The 24,999-nt window shown below is 50.2% G+C and overlaps 1 protein-coding gene across 4 annotated transcripts; it reads right to left on the reverse strand.

The window, feature by feature from the left end:
- Positions 1-11,081: 11,081 nt before the first annotated feature.
- Positions 11,082-24,269, reverse strand: LOC142912398 (uncharacterized). Of its 4 annotated transcripts, none has more exons than XM_076060569.1 (8): positions 24,126-24,269; positions 23,239-23,359; positions 22,774-22,856; positions 20,245-20,627; positions 18,867-18,884; positions 18,207-18,369; positions 13,466-13,891; positions 11,082-12,147 (listed from the first exon to the last, which is right to left on the reverse strand). In XM_076060569.1, the coding sequence occupies exons 1-8, from the start codon at positions 24,214-24,216 to the stop codon at positions 11,900-11,902; spliced, it is 1,533 nt and encodes a 510-aa protein (XP_075916684.1). In that variant the 5' UTR covers positions 24,217-24,269; the 3' UTR covers positions 11,082-11,899. The 4 variants fall into 4 exon arrangements, with proteins under 4 accessions (XP_075916684.1, XP_075916682.1, XP_075916685.1 ...); XM_076060567.1 differs by having other exon boundaries at positions 22,666-22,856; positions 24,126-24,268; XM_076060570.1 differs by having other exon boundaries at positions 13,466-13,624; positions 22,666-22,856; positions 24,126-24,265.
- Positions 24,270-24,999: the final 730 nt, after the last annotated feature.

The following is a 24,999-nucleotide window of genomic DNA, read 5'->3' on the forward strand; positions in this document are numbered from 1 at the left end:
TAAATTGATAAAATAAAATAACGCAATAAAATTCTCATGACGTTTTGGCCACAACACAAGCGGCCTTCATCAGGTGAAGGGACGAGACTGTCTGGAGGACAGCGCTGGAGCGAACACAGCCAAGCTCAGACCGCGACCTTTAAGCTGTGTGAGAAGAAACAGAGTGCCTTGACAAAGGAATTAGCATAGAATTTAGCATTGAAATAGCTGAGTGATTAGCTTGTGAGTTGTCACAGAAATGGCTATGTTAAAGTCAAAGCATACACATTCACAGAGGCACCTAGTGCAAATCAAACAGGAGAATTTAGTATTGAAATAACTGAGGGATTAGCTTGTGACTGGTCAAAGAAATAGTTATGTTAAAGTCAAAGCCTACACATGTACAGATGCACCTAGTACAAATCAAACAGGAGAATTTAGCATTGAAATAACTGAGTGATTAGCTTGTGACTGGTCACAGAAATGGCTATGTTAAAGTCAAAGCCTACACATCTGAACTATTAACAGTAACTTGGTATACACTACACTATATAATGAATACTACATAGTAAACCAATAAAAAACTAAAATATAAATTACCTCAATGTTATCAATAAACTCTATATATTCTCCAATCAGCTAAGCTACCAACAATAAGTCGTTATATATCACAATGCTATATGGCGAAAAAATGGGTGGATTCTTACCCTCAACTTTAGCACCACGGATAGCTACGAGCCCCGTTCAGACGGACGAGTTCATCCATGGTCGGAACGGAGGAGGAGGAGAGAGACAGCTGCGAGGCGCTGTTATACTCCATGTTGTAAACCATACCATTTACCGTGGTGTGAGAGGTATTAAGAGTCAATGCCAGCGAAAGAGCTGCGGTCTGAAGGTCATCGTAAAATACAATTAATTAAGAACGGAAATGGTTTAAAACATCTTTCCAATGGTTACTAAGCCAGAATCCATCTTCTCGGTTGAAATTGTCTCTGTGCTTGTATATGTGAATGGCTTCATGAACGAATCTCTCATGGTAGCCGGTTGGTTTGCAAAGAACCTCCGTCTTGGAAAAGTCAATGTCATGTGAGCCCACTGAATTATAACAGTGATCTGCCACGGCAGAGGAGTTCGTTCTACCGTGTTTCAATTCTGCTTTATGTTCGCGGATGCGGTCCGAGATATGTCGTTTGGTTTCTCCAATGTAGCTACTACCACAGAGGCACTTTAGTTTGTAAACGCCCGGGTACTGTATGTCTGGAACAGCATCTTTTACAGATGGAACCAGATCACGGATTTTATGTACTGTGTTGAATCGGACCTGGATCTTGTGTTTATTCAGGATTTTGGAGATCTTTTTAGTGACCACTGCAATGTAGGGTAAGGTGATGGTTTTGAGTGGCTCCACAAGAGGATCCTTCTTCATGACTGGAGTGATGGCTTTGCGGATTGTGTAGTCGGAGCAACCATTAGCCCTGCGAGTCTGGTGTGCGTGCTTGAATTCACTGGTAATGTGTTCCTGGACGGAAATGCATTGGGCTCTATGGTATAGAGTCTTGATGAGGGAGTTCTTCTGGGATGGATGGTAGTGGGAATCCGGTTTCAAGTAAGCATCTGTATTTACACTAACCTCTGCTGCTGCAACTTCTCTCAATGCAAAACAAATTCTAGCTAGAACTTGCTTCGCTCTTATCTCGGAAAAAATCAGACTTACACGCACCGAACTCGATCAGTTAGACAAGACACTCTACAAATCACACTTAACATTGACAGCAACAATGTCTACATCGGATTGGGAACATGTAGACAATATGACTACCTCTTCAGCTGCCACTATGTCGACCAAATGTAGGGACAATTTGATTTGCAAATTCAATTACCTCCAGCAAAAATCGGATCCACACACCGAAAAGATAGACGTCAACAAAGTCGTAATTAATCGCATAGAGTCTTGATGAGGGAGTTCTTCTGGGATGGATGGTGGTGAGAATCCGGTTTCAAGTAAGCATCTGTATGGGTAGCTTTCCTGTAGACAGAGTGGCTCATTGAACCATCATGTCTCCTTTTAATTAAGACATCCAAAAAGGGTAGTTTGCCATCTTTTTCGACTTCCATGGTAAATCTGATGGCTGGGTGTATGGAATTGATGTGGTCGCGGAATTGGTCTAGAGCAGGCTGGCCATGTGGCCAGATGAAAAAAGTGTCATCCACGTACCTCTTCCATAAGATCGGGCGTAGAGTGGCAGTCTGGATGGCGTCAGTTTCAAATTTTTCCATGAATACGTTGGCTACAGCCGGAGATAGGGGGGAGCCCATTGGGGTGCCCTCAGTTTGTTTGTAGAAAGTTCTATTCCAGGTGAAGTATGTGTTGGTTAAGCAATGTCTCACCAGAGAGGGTACATCAGTATGCAGTCCTTGATGAACCAGGTCTTCAATGATAGCGATGGTGTCAGGTACCGAGACTTTGGTGAACAAGGACATCACATCAAAACTGACAAGCAGGTCGTCTGGGGACAGGGAAATGCCTTTGATTGTCGATACCAGGTGAGTAGCATTTAGTACCGCAGAGGTGTTTTTTTCCAGTGAAAGGTCGCAGTATATCAGCAAGAAAACGTGGCAGTTTATAGGTGGGGGAGTTGATAGTAGAGACGATGGGACGAAGGGGTGCATCTTCTTTGTGTATCTTTGGAAGGCCATATAATCTTCGTGGTCTGGCAGCAGAGGGTTTCAACGAGAACTGTTTGGTCTGATCAATTAATGCTGTTGAATCAGAGATGATTTTGTTCGTTTTGGTAACCAGGCTGTTGGTGGGATATCTTTATTTTTGCATAGCTGCCATCGTTGAGTGGTTCTTGAATTTTGTTGTTATATGCTGTTTTGTCCATGATGACAGTGCCATTGCCCTTGTCGGCTGAGAGGATGACAATATCATCTCTCTTTTTTAATTGAGATAATTCAAAGCGTTCATCTTTGCTGATGTTGCTGGGTGGCAACTTAGCGTTTTGGAGGGTTGCAGCGATTTCAGATCTTGCTATGTCTGCAGAGATGTGACTCAAGCCCTTGAGTGCAACGTCAACATGGACAATCATATCATTAACCGGTATGTGTCTCGGTGTCACAGCAAAGTTTAAACCTTTAGCTAAAACGGATTTCAGACCATCAGAAATGGAACTGTTACTGTGATTAATTACGACTTTGTTGACGTCTATCTTTTCGGTGTGTGGATCCGATTTTTTGTTGGAGAGGTGATTGAATTTGGAAATCAAATTGTCCCTACATTTGGTCGACATAGTGGCAGCCGAAGAGGTAGTCATATTGTCTACATGTTCCCAATCCGATGTAGACATTGTTGCTGTCAATGTTAAGTGTGATTTGTAGAGTGTCTTGTCTAACTGATCGAGTTCGGTGCGTGTAAGTCTGATTTTTTCCGAGATAAGAGCGAAGCAAGTTCTAGCTAGAATTCGTTTTGCATTGAGAGAAGTTGCAGCAGCAGAGGTTAGTGTAAATACAGATGCTTACTTGAAACCGGATTCCCACCACCATCCATCCCAGAAGAACTCCCTCATCAAGACTCTATACCATAGAGCCCAATGCATTTCCGTCCAGGAACACATTACCAGTGAACTCAAGCACGTACACCAGGCTCGCAGGGCTAATGGTTGCTCCGACTACACAATCCGCAAAGCCATCACTCCAGTCATGAAGAAGGATCCTCTTGTGGAGCCACTCAAAACCATCACCTTACCCTGCATTGCAGGGGTCACTAAAAAGATCTCCAAAATCCTGAATAAACACAAGATCCAGGTCCGATTCAACACAGTACATAAAATCCATGATCTGGTTCCATCTGTAAAAGTTGCTGTTCCAGACATACAGTACCCGGGCGTTTACAAACTAAAGTGCCTCTGTGGTAGTAGCTACATTGGAGAAACCAAACGACATATCTTTGACCGCATCCACGAACATAAAGCAGACTTCAAACACGGTAGAACGAACTCCTCTGCCGTGGCATATCACTGTTATAATTCAGTGGGCTCACATGACATTGACTTTTCCAAGACGGAGGTTCTTTGCAAACCAACCGGCTACCATGAGAGATTCGTTCATGAGGCCATTCACATATACAAGCACAGAGACAATTTCAACCGAGAAGATGGATTCTGGCTTAGTAACCATTGGAAAGATGTTTTAAACCATTTCCGTTCTTAATTAATTGTATTTTATGATGACCTTCAGACCGCAGCTCTTTCGCTGGCATTGACTCTTAATACCTCTCACACCACGGTTAATGGTATGGTTTACAACATGGAGTATAACAGCGCCTCGCAGCTGTCTCTCTCCCCCTCCTCCATTCCGACCATGGATGAACTCGTCCGTCTGAACGGGGCTCGTAGCTATGCGTGGTGCTAAACTTGAGGGTAAGAATCCACCCATTTTTTCGCCATATAGCATTGTGATATATAACGACTTATTGTTGGTAGCTTAGCTGATTGGAGAATCTATAGAGTTTATTGATAACATTGAGGTAAATTTTGATTTAAAGCTTTCGTGACTGCAGTAATTCATATTCTTAGTTTTTTCGGTAAAGTCACGTTGAAGAGAAACAACAAAATAACAATATATATAAAACAATAAAAAATTCTCACGACGTTTCGACCATAACTCAAACGGTCATCATCAGGTATGTTGGTTTGCATACATTTATTTTTAAACGGCACATTTATTTATTTATAAAAAACGTTGGCTTCACGCGTAGCGATTTGGCAGTTTGCCCAGGACTAGTCCATCTATTTTTTTTTTTAAAAGAGGAGGGGGGAGACGAAATTTTTTATAATGTATGCTGTCTGAAAGCCACTGTAAGCGTAAACAATCAATTAAGAACTGAAATGGTTTATCAAATCTTTCCAATGATTGCTAAGATAGAATCCATCTTCTCGGTTGAAATTGTCTCTGTGTTTGTATATGTGGATAGCCTCATGAACGAATCTCTCATGGAAGCCAGATGGCTTACAAAGAACCTCCGTTTTGGAAAAGTCAATGGCATGTGAGCCTACTGAATTAGAACAATGATCTGCTACGGCCGAGGTGTTGGTCCTACCGTGTTTAAGGTCTGCTTTATGTTCACGAATGCGGTCCGAGACATGGCGTTTGGTTGGCCAGATGGCTTACAAAGAACCTCCGTCTTGGAAAAGTCAATGGCATGTGAGCCTACTGAATAACTTTAAGATCCTTCAACAAACTCCGGGATAAGAAAGCTCAGCTGATCGAGTCTCTCACCTTCCTGAAGAGATGCCGCGACTCTGGGGTAATACCAATCGCATTTACACTGACCTCTGCTGCTGTAACTTCTTCTAATGTGAAACGAATTCTTTTCAAAACTAGCTTAGCTCTTATCTCAGAAAAAATCAGACTTATACGCACAGAACTAGATCAGTTAGACAAGACACTCTACAAATCACACTTATCATTGACGGCAATAATGTCCACATCGGATTGGGAACATGTAGACAATATGACTGCCTCTTCAGCTGCTACTATGTCGACCAAATGTAAGGAAAACCTGATTTCCAAATTTAACCTCCTCTTCAACAAAAGACCGGACCCACATACCAAAAAGTTAGACGTTAATAAAGTCGTAATTAATCGCAGTAACAGTTCTATTTCCGATGGTCTGAAATCCGTTTTAGCTAAAGGTCTAAACTTTGCAGTCACACCTAAACACATACCAGTTAATGATATAATTGCCCAAGTAGACGTTGCTCTCAGGGGCCTGGGTCACATTCGCTGCAGACGTAGCAAGATCTGAAATCGCTGCAACCCTCAAAAACGCTAAGATGCCAGCTAGCAACCTCAGCAAAGATGAGTGTTTTGAATTATATAAATTAAAAAAGAGGAATGATATTGTAGTCCTCTCAGCTGACAAAGGCAATGCTACTGTCATCATGGATAAAATAGAATACAACAACAAAATTAAAGAATTACTCGACGATGGTAGTTATACAAAAATAAAAAGAGATCCCACCAACAGCCTCGTCACACAAACCAACAAAATAATTTCTGATTCAACCGCATTAATTGATCAATCTAAACAGTTTTCGTTGAAACCTTCTGCTGCCAGGCCACCAAGATTATACGGCTTACCAAAAATACATAAAGTTGATACACCTCTTCGTCCCATAGTCTCTACTATCAGCTCCCCCACCTACAAACTAGCTCGTTTTTTGTCTGAAATCCTGCGTCCTTTCACTGGAAAGACCACCTCTGCGGTACAAAATGCTACTCACCTGGTATCGACAATCAAGGGTATTTCCCTGTCCCCAGACGACCTGCTTGTCAGTTTTGATGTAGTTTCCTTATTCACCAAGGTTCCTGTACCTGACACCATTGCAATCATTGAAGACTTGGTTCATCAAGGACTAAACACTGAGGTACCCCCCCTGGTGAGACACTGTTTAACCAATACATACTTCACTTGGAATGGAACTTTCTACAAACAAACTGAGGGCACCCCAATGGGCTCCCCCCTTTCTCCAGTTATAGCTAACATTTTCATGGAGAAATTTGAGACTGACGCCATCCAGACTGCCACTCTGCGCCCAACCTTATGGAAGAGGTACGTGGATGACACTTTTGTCATCTGGCCACATGGCCGGCCTGATCTAGACCAATTCTTCGACCACATCAATTCCATACACCCAGCCATCAGATTTACCATGGAAGTCGAAATAGATGGCAAGATACCTTTTTTGGATGTCCTAATTAAAAAGAGACCTGATGGTTCAATGAGCCACTCTGTCTACAGGAAAGCTACCCATACAGATGCTTATCTGAAACCGGATTCCCACCACCATCCATCACAGAAGAATTCTCTCATCAAGACTCTGTATCATAGAGCCCAATGCATATCCGACCAGGAACACATAAGCAGTGAACTCAAGCACGTACACCAAGCTCTTAGGGCTAATGGTTACTCCGACTATACAATCCGCAAAGCTATCACTCAAACCATGAAGAAGAACCCTCTTGAGGAGCCTTTCAAAACCATCACTTTACCCTACATTGCTGGGATCACAAAAAAGATCTCCAAAATCTTGAATAAACACAAGATCCAGGTCCGTTTCAACACATTACATAAAATCCGTGATCTGGTTCCGTCTGTAAAAGATGTGATTCCGGACATACAATACCCTGGTGTCTACAAACTAAGTTGCCTCTGTGGTAGTAGTTACATTGGAGAAACCAAACGCCATGTCTCGGACCGCATTCGTGAACATAAAGCAGACCTTAAACACGGTAGGACCAACACCTCGGCCGTAGCAGATCATTGTTCTAATTCAGTAGGCTCACATGCCATTGACTTTTCCAAGACGGAGGTTCTTTGTAAGCCATCTGGCTTCCATGAGAGATTCGTTCATGAGGCTATCCACATATACAAACACAGAGACAATTTCAACCGAGAAGATGGATTCTATCTTAGCAATCATTGGAAAGATTTGATAAACCATTTCAGTTCTTAATTGATTGTTCACGCTTACAGTGGCTTTCAGACAGCATACATTATAAAAAAATTCGTCTCCCCCCTCCTCTTAAAAAAAAAAAATAGATGGACTAGTCCTGGGCAAACTGCCAAATCACTGCGCGTGACGCCAACGTTTTTTATAAATAAATAAATGTGCCGTTTAAAAATACATTTATGCAAACCAACATACCTGATGATGACCGTTTGAGTTATGGTCGAAACGTCGTGAGAATTTTTTATTGTTTTATATATATTGTTATTTTGTTGTTTCTCTTCAACGTGACTTTACCGAAAAAAAACTAAGAATATAACATTGAGGTAGTTTATATTTTAGTTTTTTTATTGGTTTACTATATAGCATTCATTATATAGTGTAGTGTATACTCAGTTACTGTTAATAGCTCAGATGTGTAGGCTTTGACTTTAACATAGCCATTTCTGTGACCAGTCACAAGCTAATCACTCAGTTATTTCAATGCTTAATTCTCCTGTTTGATTTGTACTAGGTGCCTCTGTAGATGTGTAGGCTTTAACATAACTATTTCTATGACCAGTCACAAGCTAATCCCTCAGTTATTTCGATGCTAAATTCTCCTGTTTGATTTGTACTAGGTGCCTCTCTGAATGTGTATGCTTTGACTTTAACATAGCCATTTCTGTGACCAGTCACAAGCTAATCACTCAGCTATTTCAATGCTAAATTCTATGCTAATTCCTTTGTCAAGGGGTGCCTCTGTGGATGTGTATGCTTTGACTTTAACATAGCCATTTCTGTGACCAGTCACAAGCTAATCACTCAGCTATTTCAATGCTAAATTCTATGCTAATTCCTTTGTCAAGGCGCTCTGTTTCTTCTCACACAGCTTAAAGGTCACGGTCTGAGCTTGGCAGTGTTCGCTCCAGCGCTGTCCTCCAGACAGTCTCGTCCCTTCACCTGATGAAGGCCGCTTGTGTTGTGGCCGAAACGTCGTGAGAATTTTATTGTGTTATTTTATTTTATCAATTTATTATTATGTTCTCATTCTACGTGACTTTACCGAAAGAACCAAAGAAGAGGAATCCTTGCAGTCACGAAAGCTTTAAATCAAAACCTGCATGTGTATTTTGTGCCACCAAACACTCCACCCCCCGTTGTTGATGAAGCAGATGTTGAGAGAGTGGAGAGTTTTCCATACCTGGGCAGTGTGCTCATGACCGGCTCTGGTTTGACAGCAGAGGTCTCGCTCAGAATCGGTCGACCGGCATTACGAGAAGAGACGGAGTGCTGTTGGATTTGGAGCTGAGTGTCTCAATCGGTCTCTGTGGAGGAGGCTCGTGTAGGAATCTGCTACTGGGCAGTTGGAGGCAGGCGCCCTCCGTAAGTTCCGTTCGGCACTTCACGTGGCCTTAACGTGCACACAGCCTGGCACAATCGCCGTGGTAACGTCACGGCCACTTAGTGGCGAATGGCGGTTGTGTTTGGAGATCTGAAGTGTAGCAGTTAGCGCTACGCTGCACCACGAACCTGACGACCCAAGTTCGATTCCCACTCGCATCCAACATCGGTGACGATTATTTGAACCGGTCTAGGGCCTCCCCTAGGTCGACTCCGCCTCAAATGAGTTCCTGGTGCGGTGTGTAAACATCGCCACTGGGGAGACAAAGGCGGCTGGGCGTTGTGTTGGCCACCCACCCCCTTCGTGTGCCATGCCGGCCTTCATAGGTGCTCGCTAACAGCACTTGCCCCAACGGTCTGTTAAGGCTACACGGGGGATCTTTGTCTTTTTGCGACCCGGTGAGTGTGTGCAGCAAGTGTCTCTGCTGGGCGTATCAGAAGGCAACGAAAATAAGGACAACTTGGCAGTCACACAGACACAGTGACACACATGCGCAGAGACAGACACACATGCAGAGACACAGACACACACGCAGAGACACATAAACACACACGCAGAGATATAGACACACACAGACACATGCAGAGACAGACACCGATACAGACACATAAACACAGATACATGCAGACACACGCAGAGACACACACACACCGATACAGACACACACAGACACACACATAGACACACGCAGAGACAGGCGTGTGTTTGTTGGGATGGTTAAAACAAAGCATTGTTGTTGTGTTTGTTGTTGTTGTTGGGGAGTTTTTGGTGTTTTCACTTTGGGAGTTCATAGATGAGAGATGTAAACATCTCTAATAAATACATCAGTCAGTGGGTTCATAATGGCCATGTCAGAGACACTGACACCCTGGGTTCAAGCCCTGGGTCTGGGTGTCTCTCTCTCTCAGTGGGTTCATAATGGCCGTGTCAGAGACACTGACACCCTGGGTTCAAGCCCTGGGTCTGGGTGTCTCTCTCTCAGTGGGTTCATAATGGCCATGTCAGAGACACTGACACCCTGGGTTCAAGCCCTGGGTCTGGGTGTCTCTCTCTCAGTGGGTTCATAATGTCAGAGGCACTGAGACCCTGGGTTCAAGCCCTGGGTCTGGGTGTCTCTCTCAGTGGGTTCATAATGGCCGTATCAGAGACACTGACACCCTGGGTTCAAGCCCTGGGTCTGGGTGTCTCTCTCTCTCAGTGGGTTCATAATGTCAGAGGCACTGAGACCCTGGGTTCAAGCCCTGGGTCTGGGTGTCTCTCTCAGTGGGTTCATAATGGCCGTATCAGAGACACTGACACCCTGGGTTCAAGCCCTGGGTCTGGGTGTCTCTCTCTCTCAGTGGGTTCATAATGTCAGAGGCACTGAGACCCTGGGTTCAAGCCCTGGGTCTGGGTGTCTCTCTCACTCAGTGGGTTCATAATGGCCGTGTCAGAGACACTGACACCCTGGGTTCAAGCCCTGGGTCTGGGTGTCTCTCTCTCTCAGTGGGTTCATAATGGCCGTGTCAGAGACACTGACACCCTGGGTTCAAGCCCTGGGTCTGGGTGTCTCTCTCAGTGGGTTCATAATGGCCGTGTCAGAGACACTGACACCCTGGGTTCAAGCCCTGGGTCTGGGTGTCTCTCTCAGTGGGTTCATAATGGCCGTCTCAGAGACACTGACACCCTGGGTTCAAGCCCTGGGTCTGGGTGTCTCTCTCTCTCAGTGGGTTCATAATGGCCGTGTCAGAGACACTGAGACCCTGGGTTCAAGCCCTGGGTCTGGGTGTCTCTCAGTGGGTTCATAATGGCCGTGTCAGAGACACTGACACCCTGCATTCAAGCCCTGGGTCTGGGTGTCGTGGGTTCCATGCCGACCCTGATGCCCGCTGCTGCTGCTGCTGTATAGACTTTGTCTCTGTCCCTTTTGTCGCGTGGATTTTTTTCCGGGCCCTCTGGTTTTCCCCTCCACATTTGAGAAACGTGAGTTGTCGAGTATTTGTCAACTGCTCTAAAGGTCCACGTGATGATGACGACGACGATGATAATAAACCGAATTGCTAGAGCTATGATTTGTAACGGCCAGGTCAGGGCCTTCTGAAAGAGAGCTACGCCGCATCTCAATGAGGGCCTTACCCGGCAAAAATAAAACGTTCCGTTTATAGTTCAAGTCCCGTGCACAACATCACGCGTCCACCTGTATAGAGGAGGAGGAGTTCCAGCCCAGGTAAGTGAACTCGCCACCTTTATTATCGTCACCACCACCACCACCGCGATGTCTCCAGCAAACAACGAAACAGCTGCCATGCCCCCTTCAGTCTGGGGGCAGGCAGGCAGGGAGAGAGGGGACGTTGCCACGACAGACCACGTGACCCACAACCAACGCCGGGCCACGTGGCGACGTCAAACAGAACCGTGACGCGCAAAGCGCCCCCACCCACCCCACCCCCCCCCCCCCCCCCTGGGTGGGGGCAAGTCGAACGGACGATGATTCTCTGTCGACTCTCTCGGATCGTTCTGGAAGATGCATCGTGCACGCGCCCCAACAACGCACACAGCCTCACCACCACCACCACCCACCGGGCCATGGATAAAGTTGTGCGAGTCTGGTGAGTCTTTGGGTCTCTGTGTGGTGAGTCTATGGGTCTCTGTGTGATGAGTCTGTGGGTCTCTGTGTGGTGAGTCTTTGGGTCTCTGTGTGGTGAGTCTATGGGTCTCTGTGTGATGAGTCTGTGGGTCTCTGTGTGGTGAGTCTGTGGGTCTCTGTGTGGTGAGTCTATGGGTCTCTGTGTGGTGAGTCTGGGTGTCTATGTGTGGTGAGTCTATGAGTCTCTGTGTGGTGAGTCTTTGGGTCTGTGTGGTGAGTCTATGGGTCTCTGTGTAATGAGTCTGTGGGTCTCTGTGTGGTGAGTCTGTGGGTCTCTGTGTGGTGAGTCTGTGGGTCTCTGTGTGATGAGTCTGTGGGTCTCTGTGTGGTGAGTCTATGGGTCTCTGTGTGGTGAGTCTATGGGACAAACTCAGAAATATCCAGCGGCGGCAGGCATCGTCAGGGGTCAGGATGGAACCCACGACCTCCCGCGTGCCAGGCGAGGTGGTCGACATCTCCTAACCACCGCGCGGTGTGATTGGTGTGGCGACGACTTGGGGAGCGGCTTTCATCCGGCGGTGTCAACCGGGGGCGGGGACGAGGTCCTAAAGTTCCGATTTCTGCTCCACCGCGGCGGTGGCGGCGGCGGTGGCAGCGGTGGCAGCGGTGTCGGCGGTGGTGGCGGTGGCGACAGCGGCGGTGGCTACCTGCACTCGGCAGAGACAATATCAGGCTTGGGGACCAGGCCTGGGGCGTTCCCCCCTCGCTCGTTCGCCGGGGAACGAGAATATCACGCAGGGTGGGGAGAAAACACTCAGGAGGCACGGAACTCGAAACAGCAGCAGCAGCATCATCAGGCCCGATGATGATGTTGATGATGCCGGTTGTGGTTGTTGTAATTACCGGTGAGGTGTCACCAGGTACTTGAATTGTGAACGTTGTCGTGGGTTTACTCTACAACACACTACCGGTTAGTACTGAACAAGTATACTACACTGTACACTACACTGTACACTACACTGGACAGTACACTGCACTGTCCACTACACTATACACTACACTGTACACTACACTATAAACTCGTAACTAATTGGCACGTTTTGTTTACGTGACACTAAACCTGACTAATTGGCTGCGTCAGGTGGTGGCGGGTTTTACGACACAGCGTTTATATATTGACGCCACTTAACACAAAAACAAATTCGACTTTGAACACAATGGGAATATTGTGTTCATGTTGTAGCAGCAGGAGGAGGCGGAATCCACAAATGTACGGTCGGGGGTACGGGGGTCAGAACGTTACAACAGCAAACACGTCACGCAAACTCGTCACGCTGACATGTCACGCGCCGTCGGCACATGCCAGGTATAGCAAAGGTTAACAAATCAATAAAAATAAATATAGACAAATATTGTGTATCTTACCAGGTAAGCCCCCCGCTGTGCTACTACGTCACTTGTTTTGTAGAAGCTACACCGGCTACCACAAGTGACAGCTCAACTCAGTGGCTTATCGTCATCATCGTCATCATTATCGTCATCATCGTCATCATTATCGTCATCATCGTTATCGTCGTCATCATCATTATCGTCATCATCATCGTCATCATCGTTGTCATCGTCATCATCATCGTCATCATTATCATCGTCGTCATCATCATCGTCATCATCATCATCGTTGTCGGGTGGCAAATAAGGAGCAGCAGCCAAATGGCTCTGAACGCGTAGAGACACAGGAAGTGTCAGGGTCGGGATAGGACCCACGACCTCCTGCGTACCAGGCGAGGTAATAATAATAGGGTTTTTCCCCTTTTTGGTACTGGCAAAGGAGGTCTAATGATGTAGATGATCCAGGCGAGGTAGTTACCATCTCATAGCCACCGTGATGACGATGATGATGATGAGGGAGACACCGCAAACTCCAAATATACGGGTGTCAGGGGCGGGGAAGTAGCCCACGCCCTCCCGTGTACCAAGCGAGGCAGTCAACATCTACGTAGCCACCGCAACGCCACCGCCGCTCACCGGGACGCTTGCCGGCGTTCCGTCTGCCCTGCACGGCGCACACCAGCAAGGGGAACAGCACCAGCACCGCCAGCACCAGCACCGTCATGGCCACCGTCAAGCTGATGGGGTAGATAGTGCTGCTGCTGGCGTGGAGCGTCGCCTCGTCTCCCGTAGGCACTGTGGACGAGGGTGAGGAGGAGCGGGAGGTGGATGGGGTGGTGGTGATGGTGGTGGTGGCGGCGGTGGTGGTGGTGGCGGCGGTGGCGGCGGTGGTGGCGGCGGCGGTGGTGGTGGCGGCGGTGGTGGTGGCGGCGGTGGTGGTGGTGGCGGCGGTGGTGGTGGTGGCGGTGGTGGTGGCATTGGTGGTGGTGGCGGTGGTGGTGGTGGCATTGGTGGTGGTGGTGGCGGTGGTGGTGGTGGTGGCGGCGGTGGTGGTGGTGATGGCTACGGGATTGGGGACACGAGGAGATTCGGTGAGACGCGGGGAGATAACGGGGAGATACGGGTAGACATGGGTAGGCAGACACGGGGAAACAGAGAGACACAGTGAGACAGATACAGACAGAGAGACAGATACAGACAGAGAAACAGAGAGAGACTGACAGAGAGACACAGACAGAGTGGGAAGCTGAGCAGTGTTGTTGGATGAGGTTAGTGAGGAGGAGGACGTTTTGGTCCTAATCACTTCTCTGTGTATGTGTGTGTGTCTGTCTGTGTGTGTGTCTGTATGCTGGGCTGGCTGAGTCATGTAGCCCGCATGCCCAGCCACCGCATGCCGAAACAGCTTTTGTTCGGCCGTATCGAGGGGGCTAAACGGGCGCAGCATGGACTGGAGAAGAGATGGAGTGATGTGGTACAGGAGGACGTGGAGCTGAGTGGACTTGCCGATGACTGGTACCAGCGGTGTCAAGATCAGCCTCTGTGGAGGAGGCTCGTGAAGGACGCTACTGGGCAGTTGGAGGTAGTCGCCCTCGAACAACAACGGAGGGCGGAGGAGCGACGCTCACAACAACGAGCGGAGCGCCGGGTGGCTAAAGCACAGCAGGTTGGCACAGTAGGGGGCACAGGTGGTGCATTAGCCAGTCATCTCAGTCAGTCGACCCGTGGTACCTGGGTCTGCCCCGTGACCTCCTGCCAGCGGGCGTTTGACACTCCACGTGGCCTCAAGGTGCACATGTCCTGGCACAAGCATCTTGGTGACGTCACCGCCACTTAGTGGCAAATGGCGGTTGTTGTTGTCTGTGTGTGGCTATCTGTCTGTGTGTCTGTGTGTGTCTGTCTGTGTGTCTATTCAACACCGCCTTGCCAGGCATGCTGAGGAGAGGCTTGCGGAGCCCCAATGTGGTTTCAGGAAAGGGCGGTCCTGCACAGATGCCATATTTTCTGTCCGTCTGCTACAGCAGAGGTGTAGGGAATTCCAACAAGACCTACATCTCTGCTTTATTGACCTAGTCAAGGCCTATGATACCATCAGTAGGCCTGGGCTCTGGGTTGTTCTTCGTGCTTTTGCAGTCCCTGACCCTCTGCTCACGATCATTAAGGACCTTCATGATGGTGAGCGGGCCCGGGTAAAACTACGTGGCCGGGAGTCGGAGCCATTCCCTGTCCACCTTGGGGTGTGACAGGGATGTCCTCTGGCTCCCACATTATTTAACATCTATTTCGACCACGCAGTTCGTGAAGCCTTCGATGGCCGTACCAGACCAGAGGAATTTCCATCTGGTACAGACGTAGCGCCATAGATGTGACGGCGGTGCATCGAACCGTCAGGGGAGGGGCTGCAGCGGCAGCCCAAGAGGGGAGGGGCTGCTGGGGGCTCAGGACCCCAGACAGCCCCACCCCTCGGTGGGCAGGAGGCACCAGAGGGGACCTCCCCAGCCGATCTGGAGCCAGGCGCAGCCGAAGAACGAAGACTGGCGGCAGCTTGATAGGACCCTGGACCCCCTCGCCCCGCCGTCCTTGTGCAAGGCGGTAGTTGGTGACGTCACGTCGCGCTCGCCCTCCGGCACGGACAGGGGACCGGGACGGTGACGTCATGTCCCCCTGGGATATTTAGGCTGGGACCCCGTGACGTGTTCCGAGGTCGTTGGCGGGGAGCCAGGAACGTGTGAAGTTGGGAGTTGGGACCCAGGGTAGGGGGAAATTAGCACCAGGCTAGAGTAGCCTGTGGGTGTGCTAGGGACCTCCCCAGTACCCTTCCCCTGGGGGAGCGATGGGACCCAGGGTAGGGGGAGATTAGCACCGGGCTAGGGTAGCCTGTGGGTGTGCTAGGGACCTCCCCAGTACCCTTCCCCTGGGGTGTGGAGTGTAGGCAGTGAGCGTGCAGTACACGGAGTCGTGGTGTGTGAAGAGAAGTCTTTAATAAAACAACTGGCGCAAGCCCCTACATGAAGATCTTCCTCCGAGTCGTCATTTACGCCTCAACACTTGTAAGGGCCGGGACGCCGTGCGGGCCGTTGGTGGGACTCTGGGCCAGTGGTGGGACTCTGGGTCAGTGGTGGGACTCTGGGCCGGTGGTGGTGGGACTCTGGGCCAGTGGTGGTGGGACTCTGGGCTGGTGGTGGGACTCTGGGCCAGTGGTGGGACTCTGGGCCAGTGGTGGGACTCTGGGCCAGTGGTGGTTAGACTCTTGGCCGGTGGTGGGACTCTGGGCCAGTGGTGGGACTCTGGGTCAGTGGTGGGACTCTGGGACTGTGGTGAGACTCTGGGCCAGTGGTGGGACTCTGGGCCAGTGGTGGGACTCTGGGCCAGTGGTGGGACTCTGGGCCAGTGGTGGGACTCTGGGTCAGTGGTGGGACTCTGGGACTGTGGTGAGACTCTGGGCCAGTGGTGGGACTCTGGGCCAGTGGTGGGACTCTGGGCCAGTGGTGGGACTCTGGGCCAGTGGTGGGACTCTGGGTCAGTGGTGGGATTCTGGGCCGGTGGTGGTGGGACTCTGGGCCAGTGGTGGTGGGACTCTGGGCCGGTGGTGGGACTCTGGGCCAGTGGTGGGACTCTGGGCCAGTGGTGGGACTCTGGGCCAGTGGTGGTTGGACTCTTCGCCGGTGGTGGAACTCTGGGCCAGTGGTGGGACTCTGGGCCAGTGGTGGGACTCTGGGCCAGTGGTGGGACTCTGGGCCGGTGGTGGGACTCTGGGCCAGTGGTGGGACTCTGGGCCAGTGGTGGGACTCTGGGCCGGTGGTGTGACTCTGGGACTCCCGGCCCCACGCCCTTGTAAGGGTGAGGTCCGAGGCAGCCAGAGTCTGGACCCGCACCTTGGCTGGGTGGGGTCAGGGGTCGCCTCCCTTAGGGTGGTCACCTTGGCTGGCTGGGGTCAGGGGTCGCCTCCCCTAGGGTGGTCACCTTGGCTGGGTGGGGTCAGGGTAGCCTCCCCTAGGGTGGTCACAGCGGAGGAGCCCACGGCGTAGGCAGTGTCACGGCACGCTAGGAGCAGGCCGTGTGCCTAGGCTGTAGCAGTGTATCAGGAGGACTGTGGGAGTGCTGTGTTGTAATAAAGGAGTTTCCTATCCGAAGTGTCTCCGGAACCCATTACACAGATAAAATGGGAGGCTGATCGATGCCCAGGTGGGGTTGAGGGATGGCTCTCTATTGCTCAACCACGTTGCGTATGCCGATGATCTGGTAATAGCTGCTCATTCAGAGGAGGAGTTGGAGGCGCTGCTGCTAAACCTGGAGCTTGCCACTGAGAGGTGGGGCCTTAACCATCAGTTCCACCAAAACTAAGCACCTGCCTGGGTATTTTGTACCATTGGACAATCCACTCCCACAACTCCCAATCGGTGATTGAGTTGTGGAGAGAGTGGAGAGTTTCCCATACCTGGGCAGTGTGCTCATGACTGGCTCCGGTTGGACAGCAAAGGTCTCACTCTGAATCAGTCGAGCGGCATTATCTATTCATCGGTTGCGTAACGCTGTGTGGAAGCTACCTGGTCTGTCACTCTGCACGAATCTTCAGGTCTTCTCGGCCACAGTCATTCCCTCCCTTCTCTACGCTTGCGAAAAGTGGACTCCCCTAATGGAACATCTTCGCCGGTTGGAAACATTTACGCTGGCCTGCCTACAATCCATCCTGGGTTTAACCAGGCTGGATTGTGTGAGCTCACAAATCCCAGAAAAATCTGGACAAAGTCCCATCGGTGAGCTCCTCCGGCAGGCAAGGCTGTGTTGGCTGGGTCATGTAGCCCGCATGCCCAGCCACCGCATGCCTAAACAGCTTTTGTTAGGCCGGATAGAGGGGGCTAAACGGGTGCGGCACTCGCCCACCCACTCACTCACCCTCCTACCCACTCAACCACTCACGCACCCACTCACTCAACCACTAACCCACCCACTCACCCACCGACTCACCCACCCACTCACTCACCCACCTACCCACTCAACCACTCACGCACCCACTCACTCAACCACTTACCCACCCACTCAGTCAACTACTCACCCACCCACTAACGCACCAACTCACTCAACTACTCACCCAATCACTCACCCACCCACTCACTCACCCACCCAATCACTCGCCCACCCAATCACTCACCCACCCACTCACTCAACCACTCACGCACCCACTCACTCAACCACTTACCCACCCACTCACCCACTGACCCACTCAACTACTCACCCAATCACTCACCCACCCACTCACCCACCCACTCACCCACCCACTCACTCACTTACTCGCCCACTCACTCAGCCACTCACCCACCCACCCACCCACTCATCCACCCACTCACTCAGCCACTCACCCACCCACCCACCCACTCACCTACGGCGCTGTGCGGTGGAGGGACGGAGACACACGACGGTGGAGACCACTCCCCTGTCTTCCACCGTGGGTAGCGAGCTACGACTCTCACGCGGACGCAGTACTCATCCTTGCCGCCAGGCGGAGGCACCGGGTGGCGGTAGCGGCACCCAACAAAGCGCTCCTGGCAGTGGCAAGCAGAAGGCTTTAGTGTGCCTGGTTATGTGGATGACACATTGGTGGTCTGGGCACACAGCAAAGATACACTGAACGCATTTCTAAATCGTCTCACCATGAAGCTGACAGAGGCTGACAGAACTCCAACATTTCTTTACCCAAACAACCAAAGAGTTGGCATTTCTGGACATTCGGCTCAGACGGGGTAGAAGTGACACAATAACACTCAGTATTTACCAAAATAAAACTCGTACTGACGCCTATCTGAATGCAGAGTCACAACCTTCACCCCGCAACAGAAATCTGCTCTTGTCAAGTCGCTCATTCATCGAGCTAAGAAAGTGTCAGATGGTGACAGTCTGAGAAGTGAAATTGAACATGTTAAAGAAGCGCTGCAAATGAACGGTTACGATGATGCACAAATAAAGAGGGCATTGAATACCAAAACCACATCAAATAACAAGAGCATTGAAACCGCCCAAGTAATTAAAACGATCAAAATACCGTACATTGCGGGAGTAGCTGATGAACCCGCCACATGTTTGGGAAAACAAAACATCCGAGTCAGATTTGGCACGGTACATAAAATACAGAATTTAATATCTGCTACAAAACATGTATTACCGAAGCTATCAACAGAAGGTGTGGTACAGGATTAACTGCACGTGTGGTAAATGTTATGTTGGGCAAACAGGACGAATGATCAGCACGAGACTAAAAGAACACCAGAGAAACATTAAATTCTCCCAAACACAACTGTCAGCAGTAGCAGAACACGCGTGCCAACAATGACACACTCCATTGATGTTGAAGTTTTGTGCAAAACTAGCTCCTACTGGCCAAGACTAATTAGAGAATCTATCGAAATTGAAAGAAATCGAAATAATTCTAGATTTAAAGCTTTCGTGACTGCTAGGATCCATACTCTCGTCCTTTCACCTGCTGAAGGCCGCTTGTGTTGTGGCCGAAACGTTGTGATTTTTTGTTATTTTATTTTCACCTACGTGACTTTACCCAATAGAACCAAATCGAAATAACTTTAACCGTTCGGATAGCTACCGCCTTAGTGCTGCGTGTAAGCGAATCATCAAATAATACATTAGTTAAATGCATGCCTACAAAGGGCGGCGTACTTCAGCAGGGATTATTGTTGGTAGGGCTATTTTATTCAACACAATAGACAGGAAAGACAAGTGCAAAGGGCTTGCATAATGCACATGCCTCATGTGCCTTGCCTCAGTAATCACTCCACCCCCCCCCCACCCATGATTGTGCAAGAGCGCAGAAGGGTGGTCACCACATCTAGGCCTCTATATAAGGAACGAAACAGGAAGACTTCACAAATCTGTCTGTCGCCTGATGAAGCTTGTTGTAATTACCGGCGAAACGTCACCGTACTCAGACTGTAAATGTTGTGGCTTGGCTCTCCAACACACAACTGGTGTGCTGTACTAGTACACTACACTATACACTACACACTAGTGTTGCACTAGTGACGAATTGGCACGTTCTGTTTACGTGACAACCCTTACTAGTTGGCTGTGTCGGGTGGTGGCGGGTTTTAACGACACAACATTTATATATTTACGCGACCTAACCCAAAAACCTCTTATGGATATTGGTCGCGTACGCCAACTACGTGTTAACCTGAGCATCATCATCATCATCAGTAGTAGTAGCATCACCACTCACCCACTCAACCACCCACTCACCCACTCAACCACTCACCCACTCACCCACCCACCCGCTCACCCGCTCAATCACCCACCCACTCACCCACCCACCCACCCGCTCACTCAGCAGCTCAATCACCCACTCACCCACCCACCCACCCACTCACTCACCTACCCACCCACTCACCTACCAACCCACCCACTCTCACCGTGCTCGTCACGCCCCTCCGTGTGGAGACCTCTGCCTGCAGGTGGTACAGCACGTCACACTGCGCCATCCTCCTCCTCCACCCACTCCTCATGGAGACCCCCACGGAGAGCTCCCACACCTTCGGCTCTCCCTCGTCGTCATCGTCGTCATAGTACCCATCGTCGTCGCCATCGCCGTCAGCCCCATCACCGTCGGCGCCAACACCCTCATCATCATCATCGTAGTCGTCATCGTCGTAGCCATCGTCGTCATCTTTGTAGACCTCATCCTCACCCTCACTACCACACTCCTCCTTCTCCTCACCACCATCACCACCCTCCTCCTCCTCCACCGTCGCGTTCTTGTGGAGCATCATGGTGACCGTAGGAGCGCTGAGCACAGCTGAGACACGGGGGGGGATGGGGGGAGATGACGTCTCACTCACACAGAGACACTCAGAGACACACAGAGACACTCAGAGACATTCAGAGACACTCACACAGAGACACACAGAGACACACACAGAGACACACAGAGACACTCAGAGACACTCACACAGAGACACTCACACAGAGACACTCACACAGAGACACTCAGAGACACACAGAGACACACAGAGAGACACTCACACAGAGACACTCAGAGACACTCACAGAGACACTCACACAGAGACACTCAGAGACACACAGAGACACACAGAGACACTCACACAGAGACACTCAGAGACACACAGAGACACACAGAGAGACACTCACACAGAGACACTCAGAGACACTCACAGAGACACTCACACAGAGACACTCAGAGACACACAGAGACACACACAGACAGAGACACACACACACAGAGACACTCACACAGAGACACTGACACACAGAGACACACACAGACACACATACACAAAGGCAAACACACACAGAGACATAGACACACACACAGAGACACAGAGACACTCACATACAGACACTCTACACACAGACATATACACACACAGAGACAGAGACACACAGACACACACACAGACACACACACACAGACACACACACACAGACACACATACACACAGACAGAGACACACAGAGACACTCACACAGAGACACTCACACAGAGACACACACACACATAGAGACACATAAAGAGACACTCACACACAGAGACACTCACAGACACACAGAGACACACAGAGACACACTCACACAGAGACACTCACACACAGACACATACACACAGAGACACACACAGAGAGACACACAAAGAGACACTCACACATAGAGACACACAGACACACAGAGACACACACAGACATACACACAAAGAGACTCTCCCACAGAGACAATACACAGAGACATTCACACACAGAGACACTCACACAGAGACACGCACAGAGACACTCACACAGAGACACTCACACACAGAGACACACTCACACAGAGACACTCACACACAGACACATACACACAGGCAGACACACACAGAGACATAGACACACACACAGAGACACAGAGACACTCACATACAGACACTCTACACACAGACATACACACACAGAGACACTCGCACAGAGAGACTCATACACACAGACATACAGAGACAGACACACAGACACACACACAGACACACACACACAGACACACACACACAGACACACACACACAGACACACAGACAGACACACACAGAGACACTCGCACAGAGAGACTCATACACACAGACATACAGAGACAGACACACAGACAAATACACAGACATACACACAGACACACACACAGACACACACAGAGACACACACACACAGACACACATACACACAGACAGAGACACTCACACAGAGACACTCACACAGAGACACACACACACATAGAGACACACAAAGAGACACTCACACACAGAGACACTCACAGACACACAGAGACACACTCACACAGAGACACTCACACACAGACACATACACACAGAGACACACACAGAGAGACACACAAAGAGACACTCACACATAGAGACACACATAGACACACAGAGACACACACAGACACACACACAGAGACTCTCCCACAGAGACAATACACAGAGACATTCACACACAGAGACACTCACACAGAGACACGCACAGAGACACTCACACAGAGACACTCACACACAGAGACACACTCACACAGAGACACTCACACACAGACACATACACACATACACACAGGCAGACACACACAGAGACATAGACACACACACAGAGACACAGAGACACTCACATACAGACACTTTACACACAGACATACACACAGAGACACTCGCACAGAGAGACTCATACACACAGACATACAGAGACAGACACACAGACAAATACACAGACATACACACAGACAGAGACAGACACACAGACACACACAAACACACAGACACACACACACAGACACACACACACACACATAGACAAAGCCACTGACTTGTCTTCAAGGGTAAGACCTCAACCATGACCCAGGGCAAGGAGATTGGTGAGGCCACCGGTGATGACGATGAAACGGTGGCTCTGACGCGCAGGTGATAGCGGTCACCGGGATGCCGCAGAGCTGAGGAGACATCGCACCGAGTCTCTGTTGTGGCAGCGCAGACGGTCCGCCAGTGGGCTCGTCCATAGCTGCACAGACAGAGACACGGGGAGGAGGTAGTGAGGAGTGGGTGAGTGAGTGGGTGGGTGAGTGAGTGAGAGAGTGGGCGAGTGAGAGAGTGGGTGAGTAAGTGGATGCGTGAGTGGGTGAGTGGGCGAGTGAGTCAGTGAGTGAGTGGGTGGATGAGTGAGTGAGTTGGTGAGTGAGTGGCTGGGTGAGTGAGTGAGTCAGTGAGTGAGTGGGTGAGTGAGTAGGTGGGTGAGTGAGTGGGTGAGTCAGTGAGTGAGTGGGTGGTTGAGTGTGTGAGTGAGTGAGTGGGTGGTTGAGTGTGTGAGTGAGTGAGTGGGTGAGTGACTGAGTGAGTGGGTGAGTGGGTGAGTGAGTGGGTGAGTGAGTGAGCGAGCATCTCACCGTTTGCTCTCCACTCTGTAGGTGACGCTGCTGGTGGCGGGGTTCACGTTAGCTGGTTCCCAGCGGAGTTGTGTCAGCAGGTCTCGAGACTCCACGCGCACATTCAGTGGGGAAGCCGGGGCTGGGGAGATGGGCAAACGGCACTCAGTGTGCGCTAACCACTGCACCACCGCTCCCCACACTCACACACAGTGCGCTAACCACTGCACCACCGCTCCCCATACACTCACAGTGCGCTAACCACTGCACCACCGCTCCCCACACTCACATACAGTGCGCTAACCACTGCACCACCGCTCCCCACACAAACACAGTGCGCTAACCACTGCACCACCGCTCCCCACACTCACACACAGTGCGCTAACCACTGCACCACCGCTCCCCACACAAACACAGTGTGCTAACCACTGCACCACCGCTCCCCACACTCACACACAGTGCGCTAACCACTGTACCACCGCTCCCCACACTCACTCACACAGTGCGCTAACCACTGCACCACCGCTCCCCACACACACACAGCGCGTTAACCACTGCACCACCGCTCCCCACACACTCACACAGTGCGCTAACCACTGCACCACCGCTCCCCACACTCACTCACACAGTGCGCTAACCACTGCACCACCGCTCCCCACACACACAGTGCGCTAACCACTGCACCACCGCTCCCCACACACACACAGTGCACTAACCACTGCACCACCGCTCCCCACACACACAGTGCGCTAACCACTGCACCACCGCTTCCCACTCACTCACACAGTGCGCTAACCACTGCACCACCGCTCCCCACACACTCACTCACACAGTGCGCTAACCACTGCACCACCGCTCCCCACGTCCACCACAACCTGGCACCCGATGTATCGACCGGCCCGGCTCACCGTGGCTGCTGCACCACGTGACGAGGTGGAGGAGGAGCAGAAGGAAGAGGAAGAGTAGGCCAAGTCTAGAGACGAGTTGACGCATCGCCATGGAGCGATATTTAGTCACGTGCAGAGAAATTCGATTCCCGGTTCGATTAACTATACTCGCATCGATTCTTAATGGGATAACATTAGGAATCGATTATTGTAGAGTAATGGATGTATAGAGTCGATTTTTATTGGGATAACATGGGAATCGATATACAGTTGATTAAGCTAATTAAATCGATTTCTGTTCGGATAACATGAGAATTAAGTGGTCGAAAATGAATCTTAATGAATCGATTCCTACTTGTATTACATGAGAATTGAACATGATCGACTATCGTGTGTGGGTGTGATGCTCACCTGTATGTGTACGTGTGTGTGTGTGTGTACCTGTGTGTGTGTACCTGTTTGTGTGTGTACCTGTGTGTGTGTGCCTGTGTGTGTACCTGTGTGTGTACCTGTGTGTGTGTCTACCTGTGTGTGGGCCTGTGTGTGTGTGTACCTGTGTGTGTACCTGTGTGTGTGTACCTGTGTGTGTACCTGTGTGTGTACCTGTGTATGTGTGTACCTGTGTGTGTGTGTACCTGTGTGTGTGTACCTGTGTGTGTGTACCTGTGTGTGTACCTGTGTATGTGTGTACCTGTGTGTGTGTGTACCTGTGTGTGTGTACCTGTGTGTGTACACTATGTGTGTGTGTGTTGTGGGGGCTACCGTCCCCCGCTTTACCCACCGACTCCCCCGTTTCACTCACACCGCTACCCCCCCGGCTGCTGTCAGGTCCAGACTACCGACCCCTAATGCCTCGCCCCCCTGTACCTCTGCCTGGGATGTCGACCGCGTTTGC

This window comes from Petromyzon marinus, unplaced genomic scaffold, assembly GCF_048934315.1.
Source record: "Petromyzon marinus isolate PM22_M1 ecotype Great Lakes invasive population unplaced genomic scaffold, UKy_Petmar_22M1.pri1.0 PM_G_Scaffold_20, whole genome shotgun sequence".
Classification (NCBI taxonomy): domain Eukaryota; kingdom Metazoa; phylum Chordata; class Hyperoartia; order Petromyzontiformes; family Petromyzontidae; genus Petromyzon; species Petromyzon marinus.

Coding starts and splice junctions, on each gene's coding strand:
- LOC142912398 (XM_076060567.1), bottom strand. CDS start 24,216: ATGGCGATGCGTCAACTCGTCTCTAGACTTGGCCTACTCTTCCTCTTC. Junction 13,892..18,206: donor TCCACCGCACAGCGCCGTAG/GTGAGTGGGTGG, acceptor CCAATCCCGTAG/CCATCACCACCACCACCGCC. Junction 12,148..13,465: donor GAACGCCGGCAAGCGTCCCG/GTGAGCGGCGGT, acceptor TGCCGAGTGCAG/GTAGCCACCGCCGCTGTCGC.